Source organism: Balaenoptera ricei, chromosome 7, assembly GCF_028023285.1.
Source record: "Balaenoptera ricei isolate mBalRic1 chromosome 7, mBalRic1.hap2, whole genome shotgun sequence".
NCBI classification, from domain to species: Eukaryota; Metazoa; Chordata; class Mammalia; order Artiodactyla; family Balaenopteridae; genus Balaenoptera; species Balaenoptera ricei.
The window spans coordinates 3,495,919-3,520,950 of record NC_082645.1 but is presented as its reverse complement, the minus strand read 5'-3'; the positions used below and the strand labels follow the sequence as shown (position 1 = coordinate 3,520,950).

The 25,032-nt window shown below is 41.4% G+C and overlaps 2 protein-coding genes across 6 annotated transcripts in view; one reads left to right on the top strand and one right to left on the bottom strand.

The window, feature by feature from the left end:
* NCKAP5 (NCK associated protein 5) overlaps window positions 1-25,032 on the bottom strand; it is a 1,059,956-nt gene that overhangs the window by 188,179 nt on the left and 846,745 nt on the right. For all 5 annotated transcript variants that reach the window (XM_059927623.1, XM_059927626.1, XM_059927624.1 and 2 more), the window contains exon 8: window positions 10,987-11,055. In XM_059927623.1, the coding sequence (XP_059783606.1) occupies window positions 10,987-11,055 (69 nt within the window). The remainder of the gene's footprint in view (window positions 1-10,986; window positions 11,056-25,032) is intronic.
* Window positions 5,336-6,901, top strand: LOC132368371 (ribonucleoside-diphosphate reductase subunit M2-like). Its single transcript, XM_059927073.1, has 2 exons — window positions 5,336-5,800; window positions 6,008-6,901. The coding sequence occupies exons 1-2, from the start codon at window positions 5,336-5,338 to the stop codon at window positions 6,899-6,901; spliced, it is 1,359 nt and encodes a 452-aa protein (XP_059783056.1).

Genomic DNA, 25,032 nt, shown 5'->3' with positions numbered 1-25,032 from the left:
TTTCAGCGACTGGCTTAGGAGTGGGCATGTGACACAATTCCAGTTAACGGCCATGTGAAAAACCAACAACATGTCCATGATATTTCAAGAATCTGGCATTTTCTCCAGATAACCATTCATCATTTCTACATGTATTTATACTAAGATTTCTTTTTCACCTGCAGGTTTCAAAAACACTTCACAAAGAGTCACTAAACTTCACCACAACCTTGAAATTACGTACACATATGGCTAATATTGATAAATTTACGGTAGATAGGTGAATTATGTGGAAGTTTTTAGTCAATACATACATAAACTATAAACATTTAGTGTGATAACTGAAACTGACAGCATTAAGGACCGAGTCAGGATATTTAAATATCTTAAATGTAAGGTATTTCTGTTCATTCATTTATTCGATATAAATTTGCAGAGTATCTATGATTGGGATGTGTTCTTTCATTTCAAAGAGAACATAGCTGGTAGGAGGTTGGCAAGAACACAATTATAAGTGTGATAATCGTGTAATCATGTAATCATATTGGCAATTCTCACATTCAACCGAAGGCTGAGGACCACACTTTTATCTTCTCTTTCTCTTGATAACAAATGTATTTTTGATGAGGCTAAACTGTGTGTCCTCATTTCTCTGTCTAGTATAGGGGAACAGATTATGGTAAAAATGTTTTCATGGGGCTTAATTGTTTCTTAACTCAATATTGACAAAATAGCATATCCTTAATGGCAGTGGGCCACCAGTAAGCTTCACTGAAAATTAAAATACAGGCTGCAATCAACTTGTGGTTAGCAGACATTTACACCACAAGCAGTAAATGACTAGAATCAGATTACCTATAATTGGTTCATTGAACTGTATGCCCAAGAAGGATTCTTTTCCCTATCAGAATCCTTTTCAAATTTATATTGTTGACATTAAGTAAAAAAGAAAGGCCTTTCACTGAAACTAACTACAGTTTTGAAGAAAAAGTATTCTTAGGTATTTTGCTTTTTAGTCCAGCCCAAGTTAAAGAAGCATATCTAAGAACTATCATAGTCCAAAATAAATCGTATTTTCCGTAACTGGTGCCGTTACGTCTTCCTTTTTTACTTTATTTATACATGATCACAATGGTGATAAATGTTATTCGGCCGGCACAAATTGACCAATAGCATAATCTTGAAAATCTTTCAGTTTTTAAATGTTCATTTCAATTTGTAACTGCGAATTTAAAGTCAAACTGTATACCATCTATTTTATTCTTGCAAATTAAAAAAAAAAAACTACAGAAGAATTGAACTATTCATGCTGCTTAAATCAGGAACAATGTACCAAACTTAATTTATACCATAAATAATTTAATTCTTTTGGATAGCAAACTTTGGATTTGATTTACATTCTCATAAAACTGCCTAATATCAATATTTTCTTTTCTTCCTCCGAACTGGTCCCTCACTTAAACCAGTCTGTGGCACAGTGGTCGCATAAAATAGCTCTCTACATGATTTAGCAGGAGTCATAAATGAATACCTTATCTGTAAGAGCCTGCAGGAGTAAATAGGTTATATCTTTGCAATCCAATATGTTTGCCCTATAGGCTTATAGACTCTATCTCTGATACAGTTCCTTTTGGCACGTACTTTGGACAATTGTTTGCTCTACCTGAAAACTGAACAAAGATATACGAATGCATTGTTTCTTTACCGACTGACATGGGGTTCTATTACCCAGAAGGGCTCACAGGTTCCTTGCAGAAAAGCAGGCAGGAAAGCACACGCTTTCCTTGGTACTGTCTATAAAGATAGTTTCCTGTGTTTTGTTACTACTTGTAACAGCTCAGGTTCGCCGATGCATCAACAGAACGACTGTTTGGAGCTCGTGCCTGCAACCTCTAACAGGTTCACAAGATGATCCCTGGAATGGGCCCCGGCCCCCATCATAGCATCCTGCCCTTAGCACTCGGGTTGCAAAGAATCACACCCCGGCAGGCCCAGCTAATGAGAACAAATACCTTCTAGTGTCAGCTGACAGCTTTCCTCTCCAAAGAAAGAAAAAAGACCAGCTGGGCTGGGCCATGGGGGCCTGAGACACACTGAGCAAAGGTGACGGTCCTTAAGCCCCTGGCTTGTTTGACAACCTCCCTTAGGCTCTTTGTGGAAACCTCCGTCTTTGCATCGAGGAGAGGAGCAGGGGTGTGGGCAGCGGGGGAGCAGGGCGGGAGGAACAGGGGTGCCAAGAAGAGTGGCCAGGGTCATCTCTCCTTTCCTCTCTGTAAGAATTCTCTCAGACAAGCCAGCTCCTCTGACACTTGGCTCAGCTGTGACCCACACACATCTTTGTTCTTCTTCCCTGTCAGATGTAGAGGGATCTGGGGAGGTGGGGGGAGGGCAGAGAGAGGAGAATCAGGGCTGCAGAGTTGTCTGTTACTTTATTGCCAAACAGTCCCTGAGGCTGAATGAGTTTATTCCAGAGGGAGCCAGTTCTCACCACCTCCTGAAGACGGTCGGGGACAGGGTCCAGGGTGGGGCGCGTAAGGTACTCAGCAGACACCATGCTTAACTGTCCTGTCCTCCTGCGTGGTGGTCCTGCTCTCACCCTTTTATGTGCTGCTTTATCATGCCAAGCCACTGTCATGTCAGCAAGGTAATTTAAAAACCTGGTCGCTAAGGCACGCCTTTTGGGAAATGCGCTTTGGAGAAGTTTTCTCTGCTTCTGCGCTTGGTTTATTGTAGGAAGGCAGCTGGGGGCAGGTGGGAGGAGCACTGGGGCAGAATCACAAAAAAGACCTGGGTTCAAATACTGCCTGTGTTGATCATTCACTGATACGTATGGGGGTGGGGAAGCAAACCTGATTTTTCTCATCTGTCAAGCAGGGGAACCATCTGCCTCTAAAATTGTGAAAAAAAGCATGAGATGATAGACATCATCAGAGAAACCACCTTGGGCAGTACCTGATCAAAAGCAGTCACCCCAAAAATGTTAAATCTGAATCCAGTCATTCAAATTTCAGAAACTAAAACACATTTTCAGGTAAGCAGTTAAGGAAGGATGGTTTGAGAAGAAGGGGTTTTATTTGTAAAGGGATGAAGTGTGTGTGTGTGTGTGTAAAATGCATGTATAATAAAAATCACTAAGCACCTATATTATTTATTTACTCCGTAAAAAAAAATCCTGTAAGACCCTGGGAGAGGGGGAGATTTATATATGGGATTCCAGTGAAGACTAATTTGGAAATTAATTTGCTGCGGATAATTTCCATTCGTTCATTTAGTTATTCAACAAATATGCATTAAGTGACCTAGTCTGGGCCAAGAATTGTGCTGGATCTTGGAGAGATAATGTTAACGAGAACATAGGTGCTGCCTGTGGTGATTAGCGTCTAGAGCAGGTACAAGCAGTAGATCATCTGTTGATTTTATGATCCATTCATGAAATGAACATGAAATGGACATCTGAAGCATGTGAGAGCCATAAGCAGGGTCATCTTCCGTCTACATTTATCAAGATATTGATTTTAAAGATGACTGAGGTTCCCAGATGTGGGCGGTACAATGACAATATCTGATAAAGATTGCACAATCCAGTCTTGCCATATAGCATAGGAACCAGAAAGAAAAGGAAGAACTGTTTTTAACCTGCTTCTGCCTTTAGTTAGCCTTGGTTTAAAAGAAATTCTGATGCTTTTTTCTTTTTTTCTGAACTACACCCAGAGGTCTGCTTTTCCCTGCCCTTGTGCTCTGAAGTGTAGAGCACGGAGAAGTCAGAGAAGAACTCAAATACTACGGCACCCTGGCTGCCTACGAACCCTGGTCAAACTCGGATGGCCTGACGGGGAGGCAGGTCCAACTTCTGTGTGCAAAAGCTTCGCCTGGGAAATTTGTTCAAATTGCCAATTTCCTCACCCTACATTCTGCTTAAGAGTAGCTGAGTGAGGTCAGAGAATTATATTTTTAGCCATCGAGACACATCTTTCTGATGCAGAAGGGGTTCAGAAACACACTTTGAGAAACACTGGGATAGGGTGTATTTTTTGCTCAGACACTGTTAAGGAATTGGAAATAACTCAATTTCCACATGGGTCCACGTGGCTCTTCTACCATCACAACAAGTTTGGTGGAGCTTTCATCCTCTTACGGATGCTTTCTGAAAATGCCCTCTAAAGCACACATTCAGAGACATAAGGCTAGTGGTTCTTAATGTTGGCTGAATATTATAAGCCCCTGGAGTGCTTTAAAAAATTTGAATACTCAGGCTCCACTCTAGAGCAGAATCAGATCAGAATCTCTGAGGGGCGGCGGCAGCCAGTGGTTCCTTTAAAGCTCCCCAGGTTAAGTGCAATGTGCCAGTAAGAGTGAGAACCACTCACCTTTCTAGATCTCAGACTTCACTTGCTCCAGCTCTTTCTCCTAAAGATGCCCTTTCAGTTCTGCCCCCTTCACCGCCCGCCCGCCCGCCCACTGCTCCGCCTGCCCTTTGGTGACCATGCTGTATATTCTCCCAGACCCAGCGTAGCCTGTTTCCTCTGTGAGTTTCCCTCGCCTCCTTCCTCTGGGATTAACCACCCCCTTCACTTCTCCTGCTAGGCTGGGGGTACCTTGAGATCCCAGGGCCTGGGCGAGGTTGATAGCCCATAAAGGTTTGGAGGACACAGCTGAATCCATCTAAAAGCAAGGTAGCGGTTTGAGGAGACGGTGTCATTATCTTCTCTACTTGAGAACAAGTCGGTCTTAAAGGAACTGGCCAAAGTGATGCTGAGAAAAAAGAGCGCTTCACTGCTTGCCAGCAAGCTGTCAACCAGCTGCACAAGGAAGCTAGATACAAACACGTAAACCTCCAACGCCCCCCACCCCCACCAAAATCAAGATTGGTCCTTGGTTTTGCTTTTGTATTGCAAGGCAAGGAGATGAGGGGTTGGGTGGAAGTAGAAGTGGTGGTGAAGTGGCAATGTGTGTGCATGCATTTGTGTGTGAGTATCTATGGATGTGTGTCTGTCCCTTCTGAATAAACACACCCTTTTATTAGAACACACAGAGGGCGTCTCCGACTCCCAAGTGCTTTCCCCAAATCCTCAATATGTTCTTCATTTCCCAGAAAATAACAATCAGTACAGAAGGGATTGAAGAACACTTCAAATTTACATTTTATCCACCAGTGTATGTTTTATGAAACCCATTAGCAAGGAAATAACTTACATGAGGCCTTACCTTGTTAGTTTGTCTAATTAGTATAAAAAGCCTTGAAAAGAATTTCCAGTTGGCATTATTACTACATTCAACTAGCCCTTTGAGAGTGTTCTCTTACAATGCATGGAAATGGATTGTCGACCCTCATGCAATTAGTTACAAAACAACAGGCATGTGTAATCAGGGGCCGGGATTCATGAATACAAAATATTTGTGCTGCTCAGAGGTGGTTCTTTATTGCAGATCACCTCTTTGGCAGCAGTTAACTTTTGCAATTAAGAACGGAGGGCCCAGGACCCGCAAGCAGCCCCACCTGGCGTCCCGCGACCCGCACGCAGCCCCACCTGGCGTCCCGCCCGCCACCGTCGCTGGCCTGCAGCAGCATCTCCTCCAGCTCTCGCCTATGAAGGGGCTCAGGCTGGCGGACAAGGAGGACACTCCCCCGTCCCACAGCGGGACCCGCGTGCTGGCCAGCAAGACCGCGAGGAGGACCTGCCAGGAGCCCGCAGAGCCGAACCCTAAGCTATCTGCCCCCAGTGCGGAGGATGAACCACTTCTGAAAGAAAACCCCCGCCGCTCTGTCTTCTTTCCTATTGAATACCGTGATATTTGGCAGATGTGTAACCCCCGCCGCTCTGTCATCTTTCCTATTGGATACTGTGATATTTGGCAGATGTGTAACCCCCGCTGCTCTGTCTTCTTTCCTATCGAATACCGTGATATTTGGCAGATGTGTAACCCCCGCCGCTCTGTCTTCTTTCCTATTGAATACCGTGATATTTGGCAGATGTGTAACCCTCGCCGCTCTGTCATCTTTCCTATCAAATACCGTGATGTTTGGCAGATGTGTAAGAAAGCTGAGGCTTCCTTCTGGACGGCTGAGGAGGTGGACCTTTCCAAGGACATTCAGCACCGGGAAGCCCTGAAGCCTGAGGAGAGACATTTCACTTCGCATGTCCTGCCTTTCTCTGCAGCAAGTGATGGCGTAGTAAATGAAAACCAGGTGGAGCGGCTTAGCCAAGAAGCTCAGATGACAGAAGCCCGTTATTTCTATGGCTTCCAAATTGCCATGGAAAACATACATTCGGAAATGTATAGTCTCCTCAATGACACTTACATTAAAGATTCCAAAGAAAGGGAATTTCTCTTCAACGCCATTGAAACAATGCCTTGCGTAAAGAAGAAGGCAGATTGGGCCTTGCGCTGGATCGAGGACAAAGAGGCTACGTATGGAGAACGTGTCGTAGCCTTTGCCGCAGTGGAAGGAATCTTCTTTTCTGGTTCTTTTGCATCGATATTCTGGCTCAAGAAACGAGGACTGATGCCCAGCCTCACATTTTCCAATGAACTTATTAGCAGAGACGAGGGTTTACACTGTGACTTTGCCTGCCTGATGTTCAAACACCTGCTACACAAACCTTCGGAGCAGAGAGTCAAAGAAATAATCGTCAGTGCAGTTAGGCTAGAACAGGAGTTCCTCACAGAGGCCTCAACAGTGAAGCTCATTGGGATGAATTGTGCTTTGATGAAACAGTACATCAAATTCCTGGCAGACAGACTTATGCTGGAGCTGGGTTTTAGCAAGGTTTTCCAAGTAGAAAATCCATTTGACTTTATGGAGAATATTTCACTGGAAGGGAAGACTAACTTCTTTGAGAAGAGAGTAGGCGAGTATCAGAAGATGGGAGTGCTGTCCAGTCCGACAGAGAATTCCTTTACCTTGGATGCTGACTTCTAAGTGAACTGAAGATGCGCTCTTATTTTGCTGATTTTTCTTTTTCGCTTCTCATCAAAAGAGAAAAAAATCAGCTCCTTGAACTGTATTAACCAGCTACACCATAAATTGCCCATAATGTTCATTATGTTCATTAATGTTCATTAATGGCATCTTTAAAATGTTCATTAATGTTCATTAATGGCATCTTTAAAGCTGTGTAGCTACCTCAAAATCAATCCTGTTAATGCTAGTGGGGTCACCTAGATTGAAAGCATTGACAAAAGCTACTCAGATTCTTACAAAAGATCTTGTCCATGTTTGGCTTTTGCAAGCAGGTTGGCTGTACATGACTTCCCCCTGGCTCTTAACAGCACCTTCCTTGGCCTCGAAGTGTGGGGAGTCAAGCGAGTTTGATCCAGCAGGATTAAACAGTTACTACCACAAAGCAGTAGGAAGACATCAGACTCACTGCTTCAGATTTTAAAGTTTACTTATGATTTGTATATAAAACTGGCACTTTACACACAAATAAACATAGTTTGTACTGTCAGAGTGAAGGCTTGATTTAACCTAAATTTGTTGGTTTCTACACCAAATACAAAAGTATTCTATTTACTACTAATGGGAGCCAATTCAAGATTTACTAGGTGATCAACATAGGTTAAGCCTGTGTAAACTAAGGGTGTTATTTTTATTCTTTCTTTTCTTTGATGAATTGAAGAGCTTTTAAACTCAATCCTGTGCACACTTAGGTATCAGTATCAGCCAGGTGGTGCCACACAGAACACAGGTTGGTTTTGTGTTCTGTAGCCCACGTCGAGTATTGCGGGATAAGAGATGTGGAGAAAGGAGACTCTTAACTTAGGTCATTAGGAACTGAAGTGTGATCCGGACTCACTGTGGGTAACCTGGGAGTGCATGAGGGGCGGTATCATTTAATTTCTCAAATTGTATGTTCCCCAACCTCAAGTTAGTATGAAAGATCCTTGAAGAGCCTTCTTAGCTGGGATCCAAGATATTAACTTTGTAAATTGGTTTTCAAATCATCCTTGAATGAAAGGACCCACGTAAGATCTTTCTCCTATTAAGTGGTACAACCAGGACTGAAACTGCTTCTCCTAAAAGTTGAGTGTTTATTCTGATTTTGTTTAATTTGTGTGTAAGTAGGTACTGGTGACTTAACCATTTGTACTTTAAAGTTAGAAAGTTGTTCTACTATATGTTTTTCTATATTATATCTGTACATACTTTGAAATAATTACCCAGTATTATTTTGCAGTTCATAATTGATTGAGTAGATATTGCTCAGTGCAATTACTCCTAGGATTTGCCTAAATGTGATCCTCATCTGCTGGATTCTTAAACTTCAGTAGAAAGCTAGTGTTATGTGAATAATTAATACATGTTCCACTCAAATATTAATTTCAGAAGAAAGTACAAACTTAATAGATATATTTAATAGGGCTAGTTTGAATCAATTCACCTTTATGTTCCCTCCCCCCCTCCAAAAAAGATGTTACATGGAAGGTAATGCACGACACACACCGATCCTTTGGCCATGTTTGTTAACACATCGTGTTGTGTGTTGGCTGACCACTGGCCTGTTCTACTGTCAGTTTTCTTCATTTATTGTATTAATATAAATGGTAAAATAGTCAATTAAAAAACTTCTGTAATATGGGACCCTCTTCTACCTTTTAAATTATTGTTATAAAGTTAATCCAGATTATATGGTCCTTACACTTGTGCGACACAAAAGTAAACACTTTGCCTGGTGTTGCCAGGTACAGGTGGCAGTTGGAAGCAGATTTTAGGATTCTACCTCCCATTAGCTGTGTGATGCAAACATTAGCTTCTGCCAACTAGGATTCGGTTTTTTAATCTGTTAAAAGGAAACAGATTTTGTCTAAATCATTTCAAAGTCCTAATATTGAGTACTGCAAAAGTGATCAATGATTTAAATAAAACCGTTCTCATGTCAAAAAAAAGAACAACAACAAAAAAGCACAGAGGGATTCTCCCTCTGAAAATTCTGTCTTCAGTGGAAACTTTATACTAAATGATTTTGTGGGTGAAAACTTCGGTTTCACCAGACACATGCTAATGAAACCTTTGGAATACAGGCATAGAGAACATACAGAAAGCAGGCTGTGAATTTCCAGAAAGGAATGCTGGGAGCTTTTTGAGTGATGGGGAGGGATGACTTGTGGGAAAATTGTGACAACTAAGAAGTTTCTGTGGTGTGATTCACATAAATTTGACTTCTGAATACAGATTAAGTCTCATTGGAAATTTCTGTGCAGGAGGTTAAAGTGGAACTTTGCTGATCAATACATATGACCCAAGGGCAATATTTGTTCCTTTAAATATCCTTGGATCTATTTGGTCTTTCTTGCCCTAAACTTTGATTGGACCAAGTACCTGGGGAACAGGGGTGAGGGGGCTGAACTGGCCTCACTAGACACTGAGTCACCACTCCTCCTTTTATGTCAGCTTACTTGAGTGATTCTTTTAACTTTGGACGGTGTAAAGATTATTCAGAGTCCTTTTAAATCTTGACAGGGCAGAGGAGTGCAAACACCATTTTGCTTGAGTAACTAATATATATGGCTGGACACATGAAACAATTAAAATATTAAATAGCTAAACAATTTTCTGGGGACATCTTGAGGGTTCCTCAACAAGTAACTGTGAAGCAAAGCTGTCTGTGTTATGAGGATAATGGCTCTCAGTTTGTAGGGTTCAACAGCATCACCTGGAGAGCTTGCTGATACACAGATCGGTCATCGCCCGGCCCACCTCCACGCCCAGAGTCTCTGATTCTCTACAGCTGGGGGTGGGGCTTCAGAATTTGCATTTCTAACAAGTTCCCAGACGAGGCTGATGCTGCCAGGCCAGGGATCCCATTTCAAGAACCACTGGTGGAGGAAAATATCCAGCACAGGTGGAACTCTGAAGGAAACACCATTTCTAGTTTCAAGGGAGAAGAGAAGTATATGGTGGAGGTGATGATGCCGTAACTGGGATTTGAACCTGTGTTCTTTGTCATTTAACCCATCACCTTCTGGGACAATCAAGGGGGAGACTGGGGGAGGAAAGGGGTAAGGAAGTTCAAGAGCGTTTGTTGGAAAAGGTTTTCCCAGTTGTTAGTGAGAAGGCAAAGACTGAAGATACATTGCTAGTTTCCACTGGTAAGGTAGGAGAACTCGACTGAATGTAATTTTTCTTATTTTCTTAAAATCTCTGTCAGCTATATCATAACAGCTCTTAAACAGAATCTCTTAGAAAAATATGTGCAAGTTTTAGGGTATCGGGCAGATGACTAGAAAAGTCATCCCATCAAATGAGTAACTCCAATCACCAACCAAGTCCCAGATAAGAGCTTGTCAGGGAGGCCAATGGCCAGTCCTGGCTGGATGACACAGGAAAGATGGGTGGTACGATCCCTGGCGCCATGTGAGGGGATGGCTGAGAGGAAAACCAGGGCCCTGCATGCACATCGATCTTCCCTCCCCTCTCAGGAACTCTGAGACACCCACCATCTCTGCCTTCATCTCTTCATCTTCGTCAAATCACACTTCCCCAGTTTACTCAGGCGTGTGGCCCTGTCTCCTTCCATTCTGCTCAAATTTTCCTCCACACTTCCCTTTCTCTTCTTGGCTTGTTCTCAATCCACTGATTTTTTTCCCTCTGGCTGCCAACTGTGAACACGTCCCCACCCACTCTATCAAGGATGTGCTTTTTCAGAAATGGCATCCAGTTGGAGGCGATGCAGCGTGCCCTGGGTGGCTTTTCTCATTCACAGGCTGGGATCACACTTACTGGACAGCACGAATTTGTCATACAGTGAAGCATCTCCCAACCTATGCCCCAAGCATATTGAACAATAACCAAGAGGAATTTGCAGATGCCCGTATAAGGATACAGGGAGGGATGGGGAGGGGGCTGACTGACCTTCCTTCTCCACATTCACATGTTTACAACCTTCCTTTGAAGGAGAAAATGCTAATGTTCTCTGGAGACCGGTAACAGGCACATATTAAGGTCTGACATAGGGAATCCTAAATAGTCCAGCCTCTTATCCAGAAGCACCCCGCTCCCCTTACCTCATCAAGACACCTCTCATACTGTTCCCTTTGATTTTCATTTTCCAAAGCCAACGCTGAATTCTCTGCCTGCAGTAAAGATACAAAAATAATACAAATAAATCAATGAAATGTTCTGTTATGTGACAACTTCTTCAATACCGTTACTAAATATATCTCCTCAGGATCTAAAACACTCTTGTAGAAGAATCTTTGACGAGTTTGCTCTAAGTACTATTATAAATCTCTCAGGGATGACTCCTGTCTTATCGTTCACAAAAAGGCATTAGCATTTAAAGAAACGCAAAACTTGATATTTTGAACAGGTAGAAAATCAAATCATGGCCTGATGCGAGAGTGTTCTGTAAAAATGATTATAATGTTTACTTCATTCTATGAAAATGTAAATGGAAGAAATGCCTTAATCCACTTCATTAAGACCTGTCACAGTTTCACAACCTGGTATTTGTTTAGGTCATAGAAGAGAACCTCAGGTAAATTCACGAAAGCATAATTCCAAAAGCAAACTAAATATGTTGTGTTTTTGGTTAATCAATGACTTTTGAACATGAGACTATAATGAGAAATTTAAGAACTGAACTTACTTAAGAGTCCCTCGCCCCTCCCCCTGCCTTTTTAAAAGTACTGCTTTCCTGCTCCTCAGAGCCTTGTAGGTACCTTAATGTTAAATAAGTTACTGTAGGATCCTAGGTTGAATATAGTTACTAGGTTACCAGTAGAATAATAAGGGAACAAAAGTATACAGTATAAGCACATTAGGTTTTAGAAGAAGCATGGAATGGGGGCATGAAAATTGCCCTCTGTCTGGTGACCTGGGTTCACTTTGGCCACTGCTGGCCCCAGCCTGAATCCTGAACTGTATAAGTTAACCCATCCCATGGCTGCCACAGTGATCACCATCTCAGTCTCCCAAGGAAACCTGGCTCTATCCACACCTCACGACAGCCCTCCTTAACATTTAGAAGTGGGCATACAGACCTTTAGATCATTTTTTTCAATACTATGGTATGATTTTTAGGAGGTACACAGATTCACATTTTCCCGTTATAGTTTCTTTCAACTTTTTTTTTGGAAATAATTTCAAACTTACAGATGATTTGCAAAAATGGTACAATGAACTGCCGCGTACCCTTTCCTTAGATTCACCAATTGTTAACATTTTGCCACATTTCCTGTATCACTTTCTTTCTCTTTCAATTTTTTTCCTGCAACTTGAGAGTAAGCTCTTTATCCCTAACTACTTCTGTGTGGATTTCCCAATAACGAAGACAACCACAGTATAGTTTTCAAAGCCAGGAAATACAGTGTTTATTAATACAGCACCACAATCTGACCTACAGCCCTTATTCCAAATTCATCCACTGTCCCAATAATGTCGTTATGGCAAAATTTTTTTCCAACCTAGAATGCTATCCAGGATCAGAATCCTATCTTGGATGAATGACAAATCATCTATTTGTCATTCATCCAAGATTGTGTAATCTGGCAGAGTTGTCCTCTATGTTGTTGATCCCTCCCTCCCTCCCTCCTTTCCTTTTGTTTTTTTTTTGGAAGAGTAGAGGGCAATTATTTTGTGGAATGTCCCTTAATTTGGGTTTCTTTCAAGTTTCCTCCTGCACACCTGGCAGTAATGGCACAGAAATGATACTGAGTCCTTCTCAGTGCACCATATCAGAATCGTGTCATGTCCATTTGTCCCATAATTGGACATGTTAACTTTGATCACTTGGTTAAGGTGGGGTCTTCCAAATCTCTCCACTATAAATTTACTATCTTTCTTTTTAGAATTAATAAGTAAATTGGGGGTAGGTACTTTGAGACTATGAAAATCTCCTATTCCGCATCAAACTTTTATCTACTTATTTTAGTAACCATCAATGAACCCTGACTGAATCAACAATTACTTCGGTTGAAAATGATGATTTCTACCATTTTTCTACCTACATTTACAAGTTTGCACGATGTCATAAGGAAGTGTTTTTCCTCTTTATTTATCAGTATGAATACATGGATTCTTTTATTATTCATAGGGCTATGTCTGTACTCTCAGTATTTATTTTGATGCTCAATTTTCTCAGCTTTGGGAAGGTGAATCTCTTTAAGCTGTGCCCTTTGACATATTTCCTTCATTTTAAAAACACGTTCTTTCTTTTTTGGCCCAGGGAAATGTTCCATGCCCATTTTGCTTGTCTGTTGCCCCATCCCTGAAATCAGCCATTTTTCCAAGGAATCCTGCTTCTTTTTAGTTGGGCAATGATATTTGGAAACTAAGATCTGGATATTAATGTGCACAAATTACTACTGAGGGATCACTGCTCCTAGTCCTTTTCAGTGGAAGGAAGCATTTCTCCCTTCTCTTCCTCTCTTTCCCTCCCTCTCTCCTTGCACGTGCGCACACACACGCACACACACACACAACCCCCCACAGACTTCCTCCCTTTTCATATTTGTATCTTCCTTTTTCTAGAGTGAGAGCATGGGCTGCTGACATCATTATATTTTCTCATTTCTTCAATCCTAAAGTGCGTACAAAATGGTCATGCTACAAAAAAATAGTACTAAGAAGAATTCACATTTGCTTTTTCTTTAGAATGCAGGTATATACTAAAAATACTGTGTTCAAAAGATACCAGACTGGGTCTTCCTCACCCCTCACACCTTAGTGTGGCTACACTATTTATCTGAAACTGAAGCTGGAAGGGTTGCATTTATGAATAGTCTTTATGAGACTCAGAGAAATTTTGAGGAAGTTAACATCTGCTTCTTTCTCAATTTAATTTTATTTAGATTTAAATATGTTTTAAGAAGCAGATTCACAGATACAGAGAACTCTAGTGGTTACCAGTGGGGAGAGGGAAAGGGGAGGGACAATATAGGGGAAGGGGAGTAAGAGGTACAAATTACTACGTATAAAATAAGCTACAAGGACACATTGTACCACACAGGGAATATAGCCAACATTTTATAATAACTATAAATGGAGTATAACCTTTGAAAACTATGAATCACTATATTGTACACCTGTCACATATAATACTGTACATCAACTATACTTCAATTACCAATGTTTACATTGTTTCAAAAAAAGAAAATTTATTTTGAAATTCAGTTCAGGTCATTTGTTTCTGATAGTATTCAAATTTAATTTCTCCTCTTCTCATTGTTTTCATTTTATTTCTTGAAAATGGAAAACATGAACATGATTCCAAAAGTCAAAACTATACTAAAAGGAGCGAGGTGTCACTTCCTCTCCTAACCCTTCGACATCACCCCATCCACCTCTCACAGATTCTCTCCTAGTGTCCATCACTCCCTTTGTTGTTACCATCTAGTTACAATCCTGTGCCCTGCCCCCTCCTGTTATATATGCAACAATCAACTGCTCCCCCGCCTTTCTTCCTACCAGTTCTCTACTTGCATTCTTTCTGTTTTAACAGTTTATCACTTTCACGTATTATTCTTCCACCCTTGCCCTATATACCCCTGTTTTAGCCTCTTTGCTGGATGATGACTGGGGAGACTGGTCTTATACTTCTCTTTTATTTCCACAGCATCTTGAAATTTTCCCTCTTCTTTTTCCCTTCACAGTCACATCTTCAGATGGTACCTTTTCCCTCAGCCTCGTTTTCCCCAGAATCATGACCTCGCTGAGATGGTCACCTTAGGTCCTGCACACTTTCAAGCCCTGCCCTTCAGCCAGTACTGAGATTTGAGCTCATGGTGTCAGACCTCATCCTGGGAGTGCTTTCCTCGTACCCTCTGCTACCACCCTGCCCTGGCACACACAGCCTCGCTGTGGATGGTGCTGTGGGTACAGTGTTCGGTGTTTATTTTTCTGCGGACAGCAGCTGAAGTTCTAGCGTTCTGTTTTCTGTTTAACACGGAAGGTGTGGGTTCCCTGTGGTTTTATTTGTGCTTTGATGATTTGAATTCCTTTTTTTGTTTTTTTTTGGCAGATGTATGAAAAGTTTCAGATTTAGGCCCGTCTGTTACTTACCGATGAAACTGACGTGGTGTTACTGAACTAGGACTGGGCACAAAAGCTGAAGTAAACAGTCTGTTTGGATGCCACTGTCAGATCATCCCGACCTAGTCATCTTTCAAGTCCAAGGATTCAAATCCCTGTTTCTTCCTCAACTTTCCATTCTAATACTTGGCTTCGACATTTTTTTCCTCTGGGCTCGAACCCCTGTTTTAGCAACCCTCTCCCAACACTCCCGCCCCTCAGGTGGGATCCTACACTGTTCTTTCCATTTTCATCATGGACAGACGTCTGCCACACAGCCCAATCCTTCTACCCTCTTGCTGATCATCTGTTCAGATTTTTAAGTATTGGTTATCCTCAGACAGTTCCATCATTTCGTTCCCCACCCAAACTAAACGGAAAGCTTTTGCTGACTTGCTGTTGGTTCCTTCCAGGGCTTGCTCTGGCCTGTCACACTGAACCCCCTTCAGACCTGCAGCTGGTGTAACCCCTCAGCTCCCCGCCCAGCCCAGGTGGGAGGGCCGGTTCTACCCCCTGCAGTTTACCTGGCAATGGCAGGCTGTGTAACCTTCAACAAGTCGTGGAACCTTTCTGGGATTACAGTTCTTTAGTAGTTAATAAGTGAAGGGAACATACTAGCCAATCTACAAAGCGACTTCCGGTTCAAATATTTGGATACCGTGAATCATGGAGGAATTGCTAGAATTTCAGTTTTATGAAGTCACTGCTTTCTTTGGAGAAATTTAGCTTCCCTGGGGTCTGCTGGTTTTAGTAAGGCAACAGCACAGAGGATGATGGGGAGAGATAAAGGAGACAACAGCAATGCCAGCTTACATTGCTTTCACTTGAAAAATCTTGGGAAATAATATGTAAGGAAATAAAGTTGAAAATGGGAATATATATGGGATGTCTGTATCTCGCTTCTACCCACAGTATCACATTGCAATAACACTCCGATCGATCCATTCAGATTATTATCATCATTACACCATTTACATTACTTGCCTTACGTTTACTGCTCTGACAATCTATTACAGGCAAGCAAATCAAACACCTTAAGGGTGCTGGGAAGAACATGGCAGTCACATTTATGGTTAATGCGTTCAGTTACAGAGACCAATTTAATTGATGTAATCCTACATATCCCAGGGGACGACGAAGATATTAACAGTTATGCTGGTGAAGTTAAAATAATCTTGAACCCATGATTTTCTTTAATCCATTTGCATTTATTAGAAATTCAGGATTAACCTGCTACCAACATGAGACAACAGGGGAAAAAAACAGAAAAAGAAAAAAGGAAACGTAATTAAATGTGATTTAAAGAGACAGTGACTACTTGTATGGCAGGGATGGGAGAGGATGAGGCAGAGAGGGAAAGAGAAAATGTCAGTGTCACTACTGAGACTTACAGAATGATAACATGGGTTTTGTCACTTTAAATAAGTGTGTTATTAAAGCAGTGTACTCAGAGGATGTCATTAGAGTGTTCAATTAAATGTAACAGCGGGTCTTAGGGCTCAGCTTTGTCTTGCACAACAATCAAAAGCTTGTGCCAGACTTAGTCTCTGATTTAGAGGATTTCCTGCTCTGTGCGGTTTCCTCAGGGCTCCAAATTACAGGGATCTAAATAAGTTTCTGATTTCATCCCTAAAGTCCTTAAATATCTTTATAAAATTGAAGAGCTTCATAGAGTACATCTGTATTGTTTCGGTTTACTGTGGAAAATGGGTCTGAATTAATATATGTAAAATTTTTTTTAATTGAAGTATAGTTGATTTACAATGTTGTTGAATTAATGTATGTTTAATATTAATATATGTTTTAAAGAAACTATGTTCCTTAGGGGGTCTGCTTTGTGAATAGACATGCTGGCCGGAGCTTACAAATGATTAAATGGACCAATGCTTCTAAAGCGCTGCTCTACATTAATCCTCTAAGTGCTCATTATGTATAAATCTTTCTATACTATATAAATGTGCTTAACACATCTGCTACAGTTGAATGTTTGTGTCTTCCCCAAATTCATATGTTGAAATCCTAATGCCCAATATGATGGTATTAAAGGGTGGGGCCTTTGGAAGGTGAGCAGGTCATGAGGGTGGAGCCCTCATGAAGGGGATTAGAGTCCTCATAAAGGAGGCTCTGAAGGTTGCCGGCCCCCCCTTCCTTCAGGGAGGACACAGCAAGAAGGCACCGGCTATGGCTATGAACCAAGAAGAGGACCCTGACCAGAACTTGACCGTGCCGGGCCCTTCATCTTGGACTTCCCAGCTTCCAGAACTGAGAGAAATAAATTTGTTATTTATAAACTACTCGGTCTTTGGTATTTTGTTATAGCAGCCTGAACAGACTAAGACAGTATCCTTTTCCACAGACCAAAGGTAGAATAGTTCTACACAAAACACTTTCCTCTACATAAAATAACAACTCCACTGTAGGATTTTCACCTGTTATACTCTGTCCCCACTCATCTATGCAAACATATATTTGCTGCTACATAGCATATGCCATCTCTCAGGTCAGGTCTAGCCCCTGTTCCTCTCAAGAAGTTCAAGTTCTCATTCCCCAGGCTACGCCTTTGTTTCCGCTGTTTCAGACGGATTATGCTTCACTTTCCCATTGGCTTTTCTAAATTCTACTTATTTTTTGTGGTCTGGTGAAGATGTGAACCTTAAAACTTATACGGGGGCATATATTTAAATTAAAAGAATAATTTCAGATGGACAAAAAAGTTTCAAAAACATTACAAAGAGTTCTTCTATAACTTTCACTCAGATTCCTCAAAGGTTAGCTTTTACCACGCTTGCTTTATCATTTGTTTTATGGAAGAAAGAAGAAGGTGGAAAGAGAAGGATGTCTTCTGAAGGGAAAAAAGAGAGAAAGAGAAGAAAAACTCCAATTCACAATAGTTAGAAGGGCTGCATCCCTGTGGTTTCCCTTCTGTAACAGCTGGTCTTTTCCGGAATGACATCTTCCCAGCTTGCTGAAAACCCTCAACTCAGCAAAGGCAAGCAGGTCAGAATAAAGTCAGGAGAAAGGTATTTCTCAAAAATCATGGTTGGGCCCCAAAGGCAGGAAAGCACACCTTTTTAGGATCGCCCCTCTGAATCAGAGTCCTGTGACACTCCAGTTAAATACCTGAGTATTTACACCTGAGTTGCCCATTACAGTACCATCCTAACAACTTCACTCTGTGCACCAAGAAACTTCAGATTCGGCCTTCCAAGCAAAACAGAGATGCACCAAATAGCCTTAATTACACTGTAGTCTGTTCTATTTTGAAAGCCATCTAAGGAGAAAGCATCATGGGAGTGGCTGGGCGTGCCATAAGGCATGCCATCCAAGCGTGCACATTTTCATCTCGTAAAGCGATACAAAGCCTGAATTCACCAAGAACTGGACCTGGACATTGAATCTCCTTCCCTTTATCTTCATCCATTAAAACTTCTGGCGTTTCTGGATCATTCATCTTATCATGTCTGGTCACTGTGGTGGCCAGGTTGGAGGGGTAGCTGGCAAAAGGGTGTTTCCCACTGACTGTATTTAAGAGCTACATCTCCACACCTGGGCAACATGTAGGGCTGCTGTGCACTTGGAGACAAATTTTGTCATTCTAGAAAATTTCGGGAAATAGTTATAAGCTCTGCCCATCCACCACAAGAATAGGACATGCATTCATGGAATGCATTCCTGGAAGGCTTAGAAGGAACCTCTGTGCCCATACATGCACAGGCACACTGCCAAAATGTCATTACTCTTGCACTAAAGCAACCTGAGGATGCCCAGTAAGTCCAGGCCCAGCACAAGGCACTGGGGAGCTAAATTCAAATAAAATAGCATTCATGTTTCAAGGAGTTCAGGATCCCAAGCAATGAGAACATATTATGCAGGACCTGTCTATAGGTTCATTTTTTTTTTTTTTTTGATTTTGATTTTATTTTTTAATTATTTATTTTTTAACATCTTTATTGGAGTATAATTGCTTAACAATGGTGTGTTAGTTTCTGCTGTATAACAAAGTGAATCAGCTATACATATACATACATCCCCATATCTCCTCCCTCTTGTGTCTCCCTCCCACCCTCCCCATCCCACCCCTCTAGGTGGTCACAAAGCACCGAGCTGATCTCCCTGTGCTATGTGGCTGCTTCCCACTAGCTATCTATTTTACATTTGGTAGTGTATATATGTCCATGCCACTCTCTCACTTCGTCCCAGCTTACCCTTCCCCCTCCCTGTGTCCTCAAGTCCATTCTCTACGTCTGCGTCTTTATTGCTGTCCTGCCCCTAGGCTCTTCAGAACCACCTTTTTTTTTAATATATATATTCCACATATATGTGTTAGCATACGGTATTTGTTTTTCTCTTTCTGACTTACTTCACTCTGTATGACAGACTCTAGGTCCATCCACCTCACTACAAATAACTCAATTTTGTTTCTTTTTATGGCTGAGTAATATTCCATTGTATATAACGTGCCACATCTTCTTTATCCATTCTTCTGTCGATGGACACTTAGGTTGCTTCCATGTCCTGGTTATTGTAAATAGAGCTGCAACGAACATTGTGGTACATGTCTCTTTTTGAATTACGGTTTTCTCAGGGTATATGCCCAGTAGTGGGATTGCTGGGTCGTATGGTAGTTCTATTTTTACTTTTTAAGGAACCTCCATACTGTTCTCCATAGTGGCTGTAACAATTTACATTCCCACCAAGAGTGTAGGAGGGGTTCCCTTCTCTCCACACCCTCTCCAGCAATCATTACTTGTAGATTTTGTGATGATGGCCATTCTGACTGGTGTGAGGTGATACCTCATTGTAGTTTTGATCTGCATTTCTCTAATAATTAGTGATGTTGAGCATCTTTTTGTCTGCCTATTGTCCATCTGTATGTCTTCTTTGGAGAAGTGTCTAGGTCTTTCTGTCTAAGGTCTGTTTTGACAATTTGATTTTAGAAACCCAATATCAAAGCATCATAAAGCTGTTAGTACCTGTACCTCCTCCCCCATTAATGAGGTTACTTCCTTTGTCTCTGAACTTGCTAAGCGGAATTAACTTGACCTCCCCTCCCCTGAAACTCTGTCTCTCCTCTCCACTAGCTAGAAGAGGAAAATTGATCTTTTCAGCCTGGAACAGATTGTACTTGGGACTCAGACTTGTGTTGATTCAGGGAAGTGAAGCTCTGTATGTCTGACAAGTGTGTGTTTTTAAAGACTGGTACAAATATCTTATTATTCCAAACATTTAATACTATTGTCAAATTATTCCAAATTATTCCTATTAAAATTGAAAACCTCAGCAATTTCAAAAATTACATATTTGCACTTAAGATGCAACAAGTAATTTCTAATCATGACAGAGCCTAAAATGCAGGTACCCTAAAGGTCTTAGCAAAAACAACCTTTGAACATATTTTGCTCCCCAGATGTGTGTTGAGAAATACTAAATCTATTTGACTTTCAAGCAACAGGGGACTAGAGTGAATTCTGTGGTTTCATAAGCGTCACAGAGAAATTTCACAGAACTGAGAAATGTGAACGGATCTGATCACTTTGTTGCATAGAGGATATTTGTGACATTAACCACCAGTCATTTTAGAAGTTGAATTATTCAAAACTTGATTGATTTGCATAACGTAATATCAATTAAGATATTGACCTTATTACCTCATTTAATTGAAGACCCCTAGACTGTATGGGGTAGATAGTGTTAGCTCCATTTCACAGATTAAAAAGAAAACTTAAAGAAATTGCCCATATACATCCTTTATGCTACAGGGATAATATCGTTATATACACAGTCCTTATTCCTTAAGTATTTTGAAAAACAGCATATAAACAAAGAAAGCCCAAGAAATACAGCGTGAGTGTTTGTCCCCACTCGGCCGAAAAGCAAGCAATTCGGGTTGTTTAATTGACTGGGAATTCCTTCAGGAATAGGAATCTTTGACCTCTGAACTATACAGGAACTGGAAGACAAACAGGGGAAGTAAACAAGCACAGACATTTGCGTTCCAGGAATCGTTTTACCTCCAAAACGAAGTCACTTAAAAATGTAAGTTAAAAGTACAAAGATGTACCATTACACGTGCACCAAATTGGCACGAACAGAAAAAAGGTAAAAGGCAAGTGTTGGTGAATACGTGGAGAAATAGGAACTCTCATATCACACCGGGAGGAGGTATAAATAAACGTATTCATGTAGAACAGTCTGGCTTAACCTACCGAAGGAGAAGATGCTTATACCTCCCAGCCCAGCAAAGCCATCTCTAGGTACATCTGCTACAGATGTCTGTGAACACCTATAACACGATGGCCATACACATATGTTCACAGCATCTTTGCTCTTACGAGCTCCCAGACGGAAATAATCCAAATGAAGACTAACAGTACAACTGGCAATTTGTGGTAAATTTATATAATGAAATAATATACAGAAATGAAAAACAGTGGAATAGAGCATGAAAAATGGATAACACATATGAATCTTGCAACGATAGCACTGAGTAAAAGAAGCTGGATGTATATTCAAACATATTTATACAAATACACGTACATGGGCATACACATACATACACATTATCTCCCAAAAAGACTCCAAGTACAAATGTTAAAACTGGAAAAATTATATTGTTTGGGAATACAAAAATAGGAAGTAAAACTATTTTTTTCGAAAAGCAAGAAAAGGATTATTCCAGAAGTCAGATGAATAATTGCCTCCGGTGGGGAGAAAGGAACCTGTGATGAGAGAGGAACCTGTGGGGGGCCTCTGGGCTCCTGGAGATATTTCACTGGCTGACCTAGTAGCAGTTCTTCAATTGTTTGCATTATAATTTTTCACTGTAAATATACATTTTATGCACTTGTCTGTAAACACATTTCACACACACACACAAACACACACCCAATAAGTAACAGAGCACAAGGTGGGGCTTGAGGGCAAGGGAGTTCTGGAAGGGTCTAGGTGTACTCGGGCAGCCAGTTCTGCTCTTACAGGGTCAGAGGGCGCAGAGCGGGGACACACGGCAGGGAAAAGGACAAAGAGGTGGAAGGAGCCAGACGCTGTGGTGAAGGGACACGACTAAATGTGTATTTTAAGTAACTAACCCCCGGCACCAGCGACGAAGAGGAATTACAGTGGCAGGTGGGGAGATGAGAAAACATGTGACTGCAGCATCCTGTCAAGGACCACCTGCCCCTGAAATACAACAGTGGCAGTGGGGAGGAGGGGGAAGACACACACTGGAGAAAGAATTCAGAACAGATTCTTCAGTGCCTCAGCAGCACCTGGGTGAGAAGGACAGCCGAGAACCAAAGACAAAACAAAGGCTGATACTCTAGGTCTCTGAGACAGTGGTATGGTGTTTGACAGAAAAGCAGAGCAAAGTGAGATAAACAGTGTTATGGAAGATTTTTAGAAAAAACTCTATTGCTCTGCCATGGAACAGTTTTTTTCCCCTTCCTACAGAGAAGACAAAATGACAGCAGGTGTATAACTCTTGCTCTTAAGCAACGTATGCCAGCAGTCCACACTGACCCCTCTCCCCTTTCTTTGCATTGTTTACATGTTTCCAGCACATCCTTTTCAGTGATGCTGATGGCTCGCTCTGATGCTCCCTTTCTCTTTAGGGAAGAATAATGTCCCTTTGCTTAAGAATTCACAAGGAATGACCCAGCAATCCCACTACTGGGCATATACCCAGAGAAAACCATAATGCAAAAAGACACATGCACCCCAGTGTTCATTGCAGCACTATTTACAATAGCCAGGACATGGAAGCAACCTAAATGCCCATCGACAGACGAATGAATAAAGAAGATGTGGCACATATATACAATGGAATATTACTCAGCCTTAAAAAGGAACTAAACTGCATCATTGGTAGAGACATGGATGGACATAGAGTCTGTCATACAGAGTGAAGTAAGTCAGAAAGAGAAAAACAAATATCGTATATTAACACATATATGTGGAACCTAGAAAAACGGTACAGATGAACCGGTTTGCAAAGCAGAAATAGAGACACAGATGTAGAAAACAAATGTATGGACACCAAGGCGGGAAAGTGGAGGTGGCGGGGGGTGGTGGGATGAATTGGGAGATTGGGACTGACATATATACACTAATATGTATAAAACAGATAACTCATAAGAACCTGCTGTATAAAAAAAATAAAATAAAATTCAAAAAAAAAAAAAAAAGATAGAGGCTGATTTTTCCTCAGGAAGACACACGAAGCAGAGCCACAGCTGACTCTTGTCAACATGTAACAAAAGCAAGAAATAAAACTTTAATCTTGTAAACAACTGGGTTTGCTTTGTTGTTGTTTTACCACACCATAACCTGTAAATATTTAATAATATATAAAATATACCAGTGGAATAGTTTCGGAAGCCAGAAAGATGCTAAAACATGTTAAGTAATGGGGAAATATTTGATAATGCTATCAAAAGCAATAACGTGGAATAAAGTTATACATCAAATGAAAAAAACAAAAACAAACAAACAAAAAAAGAATTCACAAGGAAAATGGTATTAAGCTTTAGGAAGATTACAATGAAAGTTAATTAGCAAGCCTAATCTCTGGCCTTTCCACTCAGGACAACTGCCCTTCCAATTGGTGAGCGGATGCACGGTCGAGAGTCAGTGGAAAGCTGCCTCAGCCCTGCTCTGCACTCCCATCTGTCCCCTGCATGAGCGGGCAGTAGCTGCTCCAACACCTGGAGCCTTCTGCCTTCTTCTGAGGATGGAGTGCGATGGGGGAATCCAGTGTCTAAGGATAATTTAGTTTGGCTATTCCCTTTAGCTGAAACTATAAGGACATGTGACACCCCTTGACTCATTTCTATCGTTTGGTGTCCTGAAATTTACTCAGTGGGGTTCAGAAAATCTAAATAAGATCTGGCCACAAGAGAGGAATTACCCTCAAATTTGTGGCAGTTCTCAAAACAATCAGTTTTGAAGAAACAAGCAGTTCAGTTTTGTATATTTGAGGTGTGAGAGTAACATCTGGAAGAGATGCATCCAGGTGTTGCAAATGTGGGTTTAATTTGAGATGGAAGCCAGAGCTAGAGTCATTGGCGTATCTGTGTCAGAGACGAGCAAAGGAACTCTGGAAAATGACGATGACGATGACAATGGGAGTTAACGAGTATGGATGGTTACTATGTGCCAGGCTCCGCGCTCAGCACTTAGTATACTTGATCTCATGGAATTCTTACAGCAGTGCTACAGAGAGACTATTCTGTCCATTTTCTCGATGAGTAACCTGAGGCTCCGAGAGATTCAGTGGTTTTCTTCAGGTCACACGGAGCTAACTGACCGAGAAGCACTCTGAGCCATTACAGTAAACTTTTTAGCATCCTGCCCTCCCGCTTGCTTTTGCTTTAATGCAATTACGCTAAACTGAATCCCCTTCTAGAAATGACATCCATTATTTGCAAATCCAGGGGCTGAAAGGGGGTGGGTGATCTTCCACTTCCCTTGAGAGAATTGGCAAGCAGTGGGATTTGCTGTGAAAACCTTGGGGAGAGAGGAAAACTAACATGTTTACACACAACCCTGATTCTTCTCGTTCTACCTTTGAAAATTTCCTGAGTTGCTTCGTGTGGGTGAGTGGATGGGCACTGGCAGATAGTTTTAAGCAGCTGGCACCCCGTGGTGATAAGGGATGAGGCGGCTGAAATGTAATTCCTTACTGAGGGCTGGATAAAAACAGAGTAAACACCTCAGCTGACAGCTCAGCTCAGGGGCAATAACAGACATGTAGGTTAGGAAGCTGGCAGCCACCAATTTTATTAGAAGATTTTTCAGTTTGAATTACACATCATGTTACAAAGATAATATTGGATCAATGTGTACATTATGTACTTATCCGTGGATGCTACTAAGGAGGTATTTTATACCTAGATGACATCTCAGACGGACATTTTAAGGATAAAGAAAGTGTGGTATCAAGAGACCTGGCGTTTCAGTTATAGTTTGGTGGTCTTAAAAACAGTTTCAGGCACTGCAGAGCTCCGCCAGACCTGACTCCGCCGTGTGGCTGACAAGGTCTT